The 12,906-nt window shown below is 42.5% G+C and overlaps 1 protein-coding gene and 1 long non-coding RNA gene across 4 annotated transcripts in view; one reads left to right on the top strand and one right to left on the bottom strand.

Moving 5' to 3' along the window:
* pkd1l2a (polycystic kidney disease 1 like 2a) overlaps window positions 1-12,906 on the top strand; it is a 39,278-nt gene that overhangs the window by 23,957 nt on the left and 2,415 nt on the right. For all 3 annotated transcript variants that reach the window (XM_021607328.2, XM_021607330.2, XM_021607331.2), the window contains 16 exons: window positions 479-603; window positions 779-899; window positions 1,110-1,241; window positions 1,426-1,651; window positions 1,779-1,966; window positions 2,073-2,303; window positions 2,497-2,598; window positions 2,693-2,871; window positions 2,989-3,135; window positions 3,235-3,434; window positions 3,520-3,752; window positions 9,622-9,844; window positions 11,562-12,031; window positions 12,127-12,223; window positions 12,382-12,522; window positions 12,613-12,798. In XM_021607328.2, the coding sequence (XP_021463003.2) occupies window positions 479-603; window positions 779-899; window positions 1,110-1,241; window positions 1,426-1,651; window positions 1,779-1,966; window positions 2,073-2,303; window positions 2,497-2,598; window positions 2,693-2,871; window positions 2,989-3,135; window positions 3,235-3,434; window positions 3,520-3,752; window positions 9,622-9,844; window positions 11,562-12,031; window positions 12,127-12,223; window positions 12,382-12,522; window positions 12,613-12,798 (3,001 nt within the window). The remainder of the gene's footprint in view (window positions 1-478; window positions 604-778; window positions 900-1,109; window positions 1,242-1,425; window positions 1,652-1,778; window positions 1,967-2,072; window positions 2,304-2,496; window positions 2,599-2,692; window positions 2,872-2,988; window positions 3,136-3,234; window positions 3,435-3,519; window positions 3,753-9,621; window positions 9,845-11,561; window positions 12,032-12,126; window positions 12,224-12,381; window positions 12,523-12,612; window positions 12,799-12,906) is intronic.
* LOC118964921 lies at window positions 601-3,348 on the bottom strand. The gene is made up of 2 exons (XR_005052201.1): window positions 3,219-3,348; window positions 601-1,944 (listed from the first exon to the last, which is right to left on the bottom strand). It is a non-coding gene; the product is annotated as an uncharacterized LOC118964921 (long non-coding RNA).

Here is a 12,906-nt window from a genome sequence, read left to right on the forward strand (position 1 = left end):
CAGAACTGAAAAAGCGAGTGCGAGCAAGGAGGCCTACAAACCTGATTCAGTTACACCAGCTCTGTCAGGAGTAATGGGTCAAAATTCACCCAACTTATTGTGGGAAGCTTGTGGAAGGCTACCCAAAACGTTTGACCCAAGTTAAACAATTTAAAGGCAATGCCACCAAATACTAATTGAGTGTATGTAAACTTCTGACCCACTGGGAATGTGATTAAAGAAATAAAAGTTGAAATAAATAATTGTCTCTACTATTATTCTGACATTTCACATTCTTAAAATAAAGTGTGATCCTAACTGACCTGAAACAGGGAATTTTTACTAGGATTAAATGTGAGTTTAAATGTATTTGCCTAAGGTGTATGTAAACTTCCGACTTCAACTGTATATAGCTTCACTGAGTTCCCTGATGACAGTTATGAATTATGGTTACTTTCAGCCCTTTTCAGGACTACTGCATTCTGTTTGTCTTTCACAGAGAAAGGTCTCAAAGACTCTCCTGAACAGTATGGACAATGTGCAGAGTGCACTGTTAAATGGTAAAAAGGTTGGTCAGGAGCCTGCCATTATCAAGAGCCCTGAGATCAGTGTGTATGCTAACAGGTAAGAGACAGAGCGTTGGAGTGGAAACATTACTATAAGAAATGCAAGGCCTGTCACATAAATGTAACTTGAAATATGTCATTTGTATTTACAATACAATATCTCAAATACAAAATGCTCCTGTTAAGTTGCCTCAATTTTGAGTTACAGTATATTATACACTCTCTTCTCTTAGGATGTCTCCAAATAGCATTCAGATGCAGTCTATAAACATCCCAGATAGCTCCTCTGCAAGCTTTTCCTTCCCTCCCCTGGGTGCTGATGTCCTTTCTCCAGAGGAACCAGTGGATGTGCGAGTAAGTGTGAATGTCTGCGAGTAAATGTGTGGAGGTTAGTGAGGGATTTATCAAAGAAGTGAATACGGCAGTGAAAGTGTTGTTTTTTTTGTGTCAAGCATTAGGGAGGTTTTCATTTGGTTAATTGTTCATGTAATAATTGTCTATTAGTATATTGTGGACGGTTTTAACCCTCCATTCTCTTGTCTTATAATTTCCTTATTTTTACAGATGCTGAGTTTTGAGAAGAACCCTTATTCTTGGAGTGAGGGGGGTAACATCAGTGGTGCCATGGGGTCTGTGACACTCACCAGACAGGATGGATCAGCCATCCCTGTGGACAACCTGTCTGAAGAAATTGAGGTCAGAACGCTGCAAACGTGTACCAATTTTAGTGGGGCTTTTCTCTTGAGAGCCCTTGATGTCCAAGACGTACAGTATATCTTCTAAGATAATGTCCAAGACATATACTTTAAAGACTATATGATCAAGTAGACAGAATTATGATTACAGTTGTATATATTACAACATCTTCTATGATTCTCAGATCCTTTTGCCGAGACTTGAAGGCGGGCAGGTAAACAGCACAATCCTTGAACTGGGAAACTACAGCACACTGATGATTGACGTCCCTTCACCAGACATAACACTGGTGCTAAAGATGGAGCCCTCAGAGGACATACCATTTGTACTGTTGCTGGGGCATAAAGACTACCCAAAGGACAAGCAATATGTAGCCAAGACGCAGATGCCTCATCAAGGCAATTCACAAGGTGATCAACCTCCTGAACTGACTTCTTGTAAATGGCAGACATAGAACTATTGTGAAGCATAATGAACCAACAACACTGAGTGTTTAGAAAGATAAATGTGCTTGTGTTGTGTTTATTTTGGGTACAGAGAGATACACCTGGGTCCTGGGTCCCAATGATTTGACAGGAAAAGTTGGGGTGCATTACCTTGTGGTGAGGCCCATTGTAGAAGCAGGGGTTAAATCTGTCAATGCCACTGTGACTGTCACTTCCATTGCTGCCCAGTGCAAGTATTGGAATGAAACCTTATCCACCTGGAGTGAAGATGGCTGCAGGGTGAGTTCAACAAGTACGACACAACACCTTATAATAAAATATTGGCACATCACTGAAACCAGGCACTGCCAATATCAAATGCATAAACTGCCTGTGTTCTCCTTAGGTTGGTCCTTTAACCACGTCATTAGTCACTCAGTGCTTATGTAACCATTTGACCTTCTTCGGGAGCTCTTTCTTCATCATGCCCAACCTTGTGGATGTGTCCCGTACCGCTGAGCTCTTTGCCACCTTCTCAGACAACCCTGTGGTGGTGTGCTTTGTTGGTGCCATCTTCATTGCTTATCTCTTGGTGGTCGTGTGGGCACGCAGGAAGGACATCAAGGACATAGCCAAGGTCTGCCTTGAACAATCGCTGCCGCCATTTTCTATACAATTTTTGTCCAGACTATACAGACACCTTGAGAACATGCTACTCTGGTGATCCAATCAGCAGGTTTCCAGTGCTTAGATTTACCAGTTTGAGAATGCATCATCCTGTTGGTTTGCTGTTGATGCATAGTTTCATCTTCAAGTGTTACTTCTTGTAGGTGAAGGTAACATTGTTGGAAGATAATGACCCCTTGGCTGAATACCGTTACATGCTGAATATCAGCACTGGGCATCGGCGTGGTGCTTCCACCTCCTCTCAGGTCAGTACCAACAGTTTCCACTGCTGCAGGACATCATATTCTGTTCTCTGATAAAACCACACTCAGTCACCCTGACCCTGTGTTGCTGCTGCAGGTTACTGTGACTCTGCTGGGCACGGAGGGAGAGAGTGAGCCACACCACCTCGCTGACCCTGACAAGCCTGTGTTTGAGAGGGGTGCAGTGGATACGTTCCTGTTGACCACACCCTTCTCTCTGGGGGAGCTGCAGAGCATCAGGCTGTGGCACGACAACTCAGGGGGACACCCTGCCTGGTAGGAGAGTGGACGGGGAGGATGTCTCACAGTAGTAGATGGACAGATGGATTTTACGTTAATTAAAGCTGACGTTTGAAATTGTAAATGTAGTTGACAATAGCGGTTTTCATGCAGGTATATAAACAAAGTGACGGTGCAGGATCTAGAAACTGGACAGAAGTGGCACTTCCTGTGTAACTCATGGCTGGCCATAGATATGGGCGACTGCATCCTTGATAAAGTCTTCCCTGTTGCCTCTGACATAGATTTGAAGAAATTCAGGTGAGGTAAAGCATGGATGCACCTTGGTATGGCAATATATATATCCCAGGACAATTGTCCATCATGTAACTAAATATTCTTACATTGCATATTCTGCAGTAATCTGTTCTTCATGAAAACGGCAAAGGATTTCCGTGATGGCCACATCTGGTTTTCTGTGATCAGCCGGCCTCCAACGAGCACCTTCACATGTGTCCAGCGAGTCTCCTGCTGTTTCTCTCTGCTGCTGTGTACCATGCTGACCAGCATCATGTTCTGGGGCATCCCTACCGACCCCTCTGAGCAGACCATGGACCTGGGTATGGATGCCTGCACAGTATTGGTGCTGTATGGAAATAACAACATGTTTTCAGAACATTAACATTTTCTCTCTCTCTCCTGTAGGTCATATTGAGTTCACCTGGCAGCAGGTGATGATCGGAGTTCAGAGTTCAATCATAATGTTTCCAATTAATCTCCTCATTGTGAGTATCTTCAGAAACACCCGCCCCCGAGAGACGAAGCCTGGGAAGCCCAAGGCAGAGGTGTCCAAGCAGGGGAAGACTGGCAGAGTGACTCCTTCACAGCCTCCGTCCCCACAGAGGGAGAGAGAACTCACACCAGACACTGTCATAAAGGTAAAAGAAGTAAACAATTTTAACGTATTCTAAAGTATTCTTTCCCCTTTTTCCATATATTTTGTTACATTACAGCCTTATTCTAAAATGGACTAAATAAATACAAATCCTCATCATACCCCATAATGACAGAGTGAAATCTGTTTTTTTCCTCAAATTTATTAAAAATTAAAAGAACAGACCTTATTTACATAAGTATTCAGACCCTTTGCTATGAGACTCAAAATTGAGCTCAGGTGCATCCTGTTTCCATTGATCATCCTTGAGATGTTTCTACAACTTGATTGGAGTCCACCTGTGGTAAATTCAATTGATTTGACATGATTTGGAAAGGCACACACCTGTCTATATTAGGTCCCACAGTTGACAGTGCATGTCAGAGCAAAAACCAAGCCATGAGGTCAAAGGAATTGTCTTAAAGCTCCGAGACAGGATCGTGTCGAGGCACAGATCTGGGGAAGGGTTCCAAAACATTTCTGCAGTATTGAAGGTTCCCAAGAACACAGTGTCCTCCATCATTTTAAATGGAAGAAGTGTGGAACCACTAGGACTCTTCTTAGAGCTGTCCGGTCCTGGTCTGATGAAACCAAGATTGAACTCTTTGGCCTGAATGCCAAGCACCTGGCACCATCCCTACGGTGAAGCATGGTGGTGGCAGCATCATGCTGTGGGGATGTTTTCAGAGGCAGGGACTGGGAGACTAGTCAGGATTGAAGGAAAGATGAATGGAGCAAAGAACAGAGTGATGAAAACCTGCTCCAGAGCGCACAGGGCCTCAGACTGGGGTGAAGGTTCACCTTCCAACAGGACAACTACCCTAAGCACACAGCCAAGACAACGCAAGAGTGGCTTTGGGACAAGTCTCTGAATGTCCTTGAGTGGCCCAGCCAGAGACCAGACTTGAACCCGACCTGAAAATAGCTGTGAGGTGACGCTCTCCATCCAACCTGACAGAACTTGTGAGGATCTGCAGAGAAGAATGGGTGAAACTCCACAAATACAAGGGTGCCAAGCTTATAGTGCCATACCCAAGTAGACGCTAGGCTGTAATCGCTTCCAAAGGTGCTTCAACAAAGTACTAAGTAAAGGATCTGAATAATTTTATGAATGTAATATTTAAGTTTTTTTATTTTAAATAAATGAGCAAATAAACTGTTTTGGCTTTGTCATTATGGGGTAGTGTGTGTAGATTCATGAGGGGGGAAAAAACTATTTAATACATTTTAGAATAAATCCAATCAAATTGTATTAGTCACATGCGCCCAATACAACAGGTTTACCTTACAGTAAAATGCTTACTTCCGAGCCCCTAACCAACAATGCAGTTTTAAACAAATATGGATAAGAATAAGAAATAAAAGTAACAAGTAATTAAAGAGCAGCAGCAAAATAACAATAGCTAGACTATATACAGGCGGGTACTGGTACAGAGTCAATATGCGGGGGCAAAGGTTAGTTGAGGTAATATGTACATGTACAGTGCCTTGCAAAAATATTCATCCCCCTTGGCGTTTTTTTCTATTTTGTTGCATTACGACCTGTAATTTAAATCGATTTTTATTTGGATTTCATGTAATGGATATATACAAAATAGTGCAAATTGGTGAAGTGAAATGAAAAAAGTTACTTGTTTCAAAAAAAAATTTAACGGAAAAGTGGTGAATGCAAATGTATTCACCCCCTTCGCTATGAAGCCCCTAAATAGGATCTGGTGCAACCAATTACCTTCAGAAGTCATAACATAATTAGTTATATGAAGTCCACCTGTGTGCAATCTAAGTGTCACATGATCTGTCCCACAATCTCGTATACAGTGCCTTGCGAAAGTATTCGGCCCCCTTGAACTTTGCGACCTTTTGCCACATTTCAGGCTTCAAACATAAAGATATAAAACTGTATTTTTTTGTGAAGAATCAACAACAAGTGGGACACAATCATGAAGTGGAACGACATTTATTGGATATTTCAAACTTTTTTAACAAATCAAAAACTGAAAAATTGGGCGTGCAAAATTATTCAGCCCCTTTACTTTCAGTGCAGCAAACTCTCTCCAGAAGTTCAGAGAGGATCTCTGAATGATCCAATGTTGACTTAAAAGACTAATGATGATAAATACAATCCACCTGTGTGTAATCAAGTCTCCGTATAAATGCACCTGCACTGTGATAGTCTCAGAGGTCCGTTAAAAGCGCAGAGAGCATCATGAAGAACAAGGAACACACCAGGCAGGTCCGAGATACTGTTGTGAAGAAGTTTAAAGCCGGATTTGGATACAAAAAGATTTCCCAAGCTTTAAACATCCCAAGGAGCACTGTGCAAGCGATAATATTGAAATGGAAGGAGTATCATACCACTGCAAATCTACCAAGACCTGGCCGTCCCTCTAAACTTTCAGCTCATACAAGGAGAAGACTGATCAGAGATGCAGCCAAGAGGCCCATGATCACTCTGGATGAACTGCAAAGATCTACAGCTGAGGTGGGAGACTCTGTCCATAGGACAACAATCAGTCGTATATTGCACAAATCTGGCCTTTATGGAAGAGTGGCAAGAAGAAAGCCATTTCTTAAAGATATCCATAAAAAGTGTTGTTTAAAGTTTGCCACAAGCCACCTGGGAGACACACCAAACATGTGGAAGAAGGTGCTCTGGTCAGATGAAACCAAAATTGAACTTTTTGCCAACAATGCAAAACGTTATGTTTGGCGTAAAAGCAACACAGCTCATCACCCTGAAAACACCATCCCCACTGTCAAACATGGTGGTGGCAGCATCATGGTTTGGGCCTGCTTTTCTTCAGCAGGGACAGGGAAGATGGTTAAAATTGATGGGAAGATGGATGAAGCCAAATACAGGACCATTCTGGAAGAAAACCTGATGGAGTCTGCAAAAGACCTGAGACTGGGACGGAGATTTGTCTTCCAACAAGACAATGAATCAAAACATAAAGCAAAATCTACAATGGAATGGTTCAAAAATAAACATATCCAGGTGTTAGAATGGCCAAGTCAAAGTCCAGACCTGAATCCAATCGAGAATCTGTGGAAAGAACTGAAAACTGCTGTTCACAAATGCTCTCCATCCAACCTCACTGAGCTCGAGCTGTTTTGCAAGGAGGAATGGGAAAAAATTTCAGTCTCTCGATGTGCAAAACTGATAGAGACATACCCCAAGCGACTTACAGCTGCAGCAAAAGGTGGCGCTATAAAGTATTAACTTAAGGGGGCTGAATAATTTTGCACGCCCAATTTTTCAGTTTTTGATTTGTTAAAAAAGTTTGAAATATCCAATAAATGTCGTTCCACTTCATGATTGTGTCCCACTTGTTGTTGATTCTTCACAAAAAAATACAGTTTTATATCTTTATGTTTGAAGCCTGAAATGTGGCAAAGGTCGCAAAGTTCAAGGGGGCCGAATACTTTCGCAAGGCACTGTATATACCTGTTCTGAAAGACCCCAGAGTCTGCAACACCACTAAGCAAGGGGCACCACCAAGCGGCATCGTGAAGACCAAGGAGCTCTCCAAACAGGTCAGGGAAGAATTTGTGGAGAAGTACAGATCAGGATTGGGTTATGAAAAAATATCAGAAACTTTGAACATCCCACAAAGCACCATTTAAATCCATTATTAAAAAATGGAAAGAATATGGCACCACAACAAACCTGCCAAAAGAGGGCATTAATCAGAGAGGCAACAAAGAGACCAAGGATAACCCTGAAGGAGCTGCAAAGCTCCACAGCAGAGATTGGAGAATCTGTCCATAGGACCACTTTAAGCCGTACACTCCTCAGCGCTGGGCTTTATGGAAGAGTGGCTTGAAAAAAAGCTATTGCTTAAAGAAAAAAATAAGCAAACACGTTTGGTGTTCGCCAAAACATATGGAAGAAGGTACTCTGGTCAGATGAGACAAACATTTGAGCTTTTTGGCCATCGAGGAAAACCCTATGTCTGGCGCAAACCCAACACATCTCATCACCCCGAGAAACCATCCCCACAGTGAAGCAGCATGGGGACTGTGGGGATGTTTTTCATCTGCAGGGACTGGCAAACTGGTCAGAATTGAAGGAATGATGGATGGTGCTAAATACAGGGAAATTCTTGAGGGAAACCTGTTTCAGTCTTCCAGAGATTTGAGACTGGGACGGAGGTTCACCTTCCAGCAGGATAACCTTCCAGCACCTTCCAGCTAAAACAACACTCGAGTGGTTTAATGGGAGACATTTAAATGTCTTGGAATGGCCTAGTCAAAGCCCAGACCTCAATCCAATTGAGAATCTGTGTTATGACTTAAAGATTGCTGTACACCAGCGGAACCAATCCAACTTGAAGGAGCTGGAGCAGTTTTGCCTTGAAGAATGGGAAAAAAATCCCAGTGGCTAGATGTGCCAAGCTTATAGAAACATACATCAAGAGACTTGCAGCCGTAATTGCTGCAAAAGGTGGCTCTACAAAGTATTGACTTTTGGGGGGTGAATAGTTATGCAAGCTCAAGTTCTGTTTTTTTTGTCTTATTTCTTGTTTGTTTCACAATACAACATATTTTGCATCTTCAAAGTGGTGCATGTTGTGTAAATCAAATGATACAAACCCCCCCAAAATCTATTTTGATTCCAGGCAACAAAATAGGAAAAACTCCAAGGGGGTGAATACTTCCGCAAGCCACTGTAGGTAGAGTTGGAAGTTTAGATACACCTTAGCCAAATACATTTCAACTCAGTTTTTCACAATTCCTGACATTTAATCCAAGTAAAAAATTAATGTCTTAGGTCAGTTAGGATCACCACTTTATTTTAAGAATGTGAAATGTCAGAATAATAGTAGAGAGTGATTTATTTCAGATTTTATTTATTTCATCACATTCTCAGTGGGTCAGAAGTTTACATACACTCAATTAGTATTTGGTAGCATTGTCTTTAAATTGTTTAACTTGGGTCAAACATTTTGGGTAGCCTTCCACAAGCTTCCCACAATAAGTTGGGTGAATTTTGTCCCATTCCTCCTGACAGAGCTGGTGTAACTGAGTCAGGTTTGTAGACCTCCTTGCTCGCACACGCTTTTTCAGTTCTGCCCACAAATGTTCTATAGGAGTGAGGTCAGGGCTTTGTGATGGCCACTCCAATACCTTGACTTTGTCGTCATTAAATTTTGCCACAACTTTGGAAGTATGCTTGGGGTCATTGTCCATTTGGAAGAACCATTTGCAACCAAACTTTAACTTCCTGACATGTCTTGAGATGTTGCTTTAATATATGCACATAATTGTCCACCCTCATGATGCCATCTATTTTGTGAAGTGCACCAGTTCCTCCTGCAGCAAAGCACCCCCACAACATGATGTTGCCACCCCGTGCTTCACGGTTGGGATGGTGTTCTTCGGCTTGCAAAACTCACAGGTGAACGTGGTACCTTCAGGCATTTGGAAATTGCTCCGATGTATGAACCAGACTTGTGGAGGTCTACAATTTGTTTTCTGAGGTCTTGGCTGATTTCTTAAATTTTCTCATGTCAAGCAAAGAGGCACTGAAGGTAGGCCTTGAAATACATCCACAGGTACATCTCCAATTGATTGAAATTATGTCAATTAGCTTATCAGAAGCTTCTAAAGCCATGACATCATTTTCTGGAATTTTCCAAGCCGTTTGAAGGCACAGTCAATTTAGTGTATGTAAACTTCTGACCCACTGGAATTGTGATACAGTGAATTGTTGGAAAAAAATACTTGTGACAAAGTAGATGTCCTAACCGACTTGACAAAACTATAGTTTGTTAACAAGAAATTTGTGGAGTGGTTGAAAAACCAGTTTTAATGACTCCAACCTAAATGTGTGAGAACTTCCGACTTCAACTGTAAATACGTTATTCTCTCAGGACATAAAAAAGATTGCTCAGTCACTCTCCAAGGCTATGAAGAGCCCCATTCCACATCTGGAGTTCGAGATGAAGCCTGGACAACAAACTGATATCAACTCTCTGCTCTCTCTGGTGGAGGACATCATCCGGCAGCAGAACCGAGCCAGTGGAGAGTTCTACACTGATGCCTCCAAGAAAGAGGGATCACTCATCCTCTCACTAGGGGTAGCCAATCTGCAAGGTACAGCCCGGGGAGGGGGGGGGGGGGGGGGGGGAGGGTTCTGCATTGCACTGCTGGTTAATCTGATGTTCTGGTAGCTTGTCCAGAGATGCAATATTTACAGTATTTAGTGGCCACAGTTTAATCATTGCTGTCAGTCAGCAAAAGTATAATCATATGATATTTGGCTCAAACTCAGAAATTATAACCAGATTAAAAACAGCTAGGATCCAGAACCCTGTGTCACCTGTCACCTTACAAGAAACCAAAAGTTGACAACCGGGATACTGCCTCTGGCAATTAAAGTAAGCAGGTTAAATGCAATAATTGAAGAGCAGCTAGGGGCGATTTAGGGCAGGTTGAGAATTAACTGTATTTTACATTTACATTTTGATTTACATGATAATTTAAGAGTAACTGTGTTTGATAAAATGCAACAACTGAAACCAGAAATTAGATATGAAGAGAAACTGGAATGCTTATTTAGAAAATAAGTGTTGCTGGTCACAAATGTTGTTTCCAAAGCATGGAAGATACATCAAGATAAACTACAATGAGTATACACAACATTAAGAACCCCTGCTCTTTCCATGACATATACTAAGTGAATCCAGGGGAAAGCTATGATCCCGTATTGATGTCACTTGTTAAATCCACTTCAATCAGTGTAGATGGAGAGGAGACAGGTGAATTAAATAAGGATTTTAAAGCCCTGAGACAATTGAGACATGGATTGTGTATGTGTGCCATTCAGAGGGTGAATGGGCAAGACAAAATATCTTAGTGCCTTTGAACAGGGTATGGTAGAAGGTCCCAGGTGCACCGGTTTGAATGTCAAGAACTGCAATGCTGCTGGGTTTTTCACGCTCAACAGTTTCCCATGTGTATCAAGAATGGTCCACCATCCAAAGGACATCCAGCCAACTTGACAGCTATGGGAAGCATTGGAGTCAACATGGGCCAGCATCCCCGTGGAACGCTTAACAAACCTTGTACAGTCCATGCCCAGACAAATTGAGGCTGTTCTGTGGGCCAATGGGGGTGCAACTCAATATTATGAAGGTGTTCCTAATGTTTGTACATATTTTTTGTCAAAATTGTTCAAACTCAGTACATTTGGTTGGGAATAATTTATGGACAACAAATATTCAAACCTTGTCCCTGATTTTCGAGCTAATTTAAGTCAGGACCACGCAGGAACACTCAACCCCTATTGTGTCTTTGGCAGTACCCATAACATGATGCTGCCACCACAATAGTTGAAAATACAGAGGATCAACAACATTGCATTCACTCCACATTACTGACCTGTATGAAAAAGTGAAAAGAAGGAACCCTGCGTAAAAAAAATCCACTCCAAATCTGTTTGCAACAAGGCTGTTAAGTAATACTGCAAGACAATACGGCAAATGAATGTACTTTTAAAAATGACAGGTTTGGGTCAAATACATCACACAGTGAAGCCCTTTGTAATTTCAAGTATTGTGGTGGCAGCATCATGTTATGGGTATGCTTGTCACCAGCAGGGACTGGGGAGTTTCTCAGGATCAAAATAAATATGAAAGGAACAGTTGAATTTTAACTGGGGAGTTTGTATGCGCACATATATATATATATATAATTATTTTCTTTGCTACTGCAGATACAGTGCTCCTACAAGCCCATATGGGCTGGGCATTTTGAAAATGCAAGACACTTTAATAATGAAATAAATCAAATCAAGAATTGCTGTTCTCAGAGACCAGCCTGTGTGGGAGCCCTGAGAAGACTGGGGATGGGAGACAGAAAAGGAGCAACAACAGCCAATATCTGTACAGGCAGCTACGCCATGTAGAGAAGGAGCTGAGCCTACTGGGACCTTCTCGCTTCCCCAACCCAGACAGCTACTGCCGGGCAGTGCAGCAGGTCCAAGGCATGAGGGGTCTGCTAGAGTCCCACCTCTCATCTTCCAGCCTGGGAGGGGACCAGCTGTCTCAAAGCCCCAGCCCAGCAGAGAGCAGTGAGGGAGACAGCAGTAGTAAGAAGCAGGGTGGGCTTCCCTGGTGGTTTGTGTTTATTGGCTGGATTCTGGTGTTAGCCACCAGTGGAGTATCAGGATACTTCACCATGATGTATGGGTTGACCTATGGGAAGGACCGCTCTATAAGCTGGCTCATCTCCATGGTCGTGTCTTTCTTTGAGAGCCTCTTTATCACTCAGCCGCTGAAGGTGAGACCTACAGTACAATACAAACTGTACAATGTCAAATGCCGTGCAGCATGTATCTGAAATCTGGGTATTACTTTGTGGATTTCCTATCACAGGTGCTTGGTTTTGCAGCCTTCTTTGCTCTCGTTCTGAAGAAAGTTGATCAGGAGGACTATGGGGATGCAAAGTTTGAGGGGGAGCTCCGAAACCCAGGTGCTTTATCTTCAAGCTAATTTTCCATATCTCAGGCATAACAACATATAAATTCTGCTTTCCCAAATCATTGTTATGAATATTGTGTTTACTTGTATATGAGATAGCTAAGACTAGATACAGCTTGTTTTCAACTTTTACAACCATCTTGTCCACAGATGACCCTGATGCGGTGCGGGCTGTCAGGAGGGATAGCACATGCAGCTTCTACCAGCCCCCTCCTCCAACAGACATCGAGAGGATGAGGAGCAACATGATCAAGGAGCAGAAGGTCTTTGCCCTCATCAAAGAGATTCTCAGTAAGAGGAACCGCTTTTTCATTCACCGCACTGTCATTCACCGCACTTATTGGTTAACATACATGTTTAAGGCCTATGATTCTGTTGCAGCCTACATGGGGTTCATGTGGATGTTGCTCCTGGTGGCATATGGCCAGCGGGACCCTAATGCTTACTTCCTGACTCAGCACATTCGGCAGAGTTTCAGCCAAGGGATCTCAGACAGCATGAGTCACAAAGATGTGTTCAACTGGGCAAATACCTCTCTTCTCAGCAACCTCTTCGGAGAGTACCCAGGTAGGATTCTATAAAGAGGATGTTTATTTCAGAGAGAACATTCATTTCTAGAAAGTTAAAGAGAAAATGTATAGCTGAAAGCGTGCTAGCGTTTGATCTTTTGGTAAT

This window comes from Oncorhynchus mykiss, chromosome 6 (genome assembly GCF_013265735.2).
Source record: "Oncorhynchus mykiss isolate Arlee chromosome 6, USDA_OmykA_1.1, whole genome shotgun sequence".
Lineage (NCBI taxonomy): Eukaryota > Metazoa > Chordata > Actinopteri > Salmoniformes > Salmonidae > Oncorhynchus > Oncorhynchus mykiss.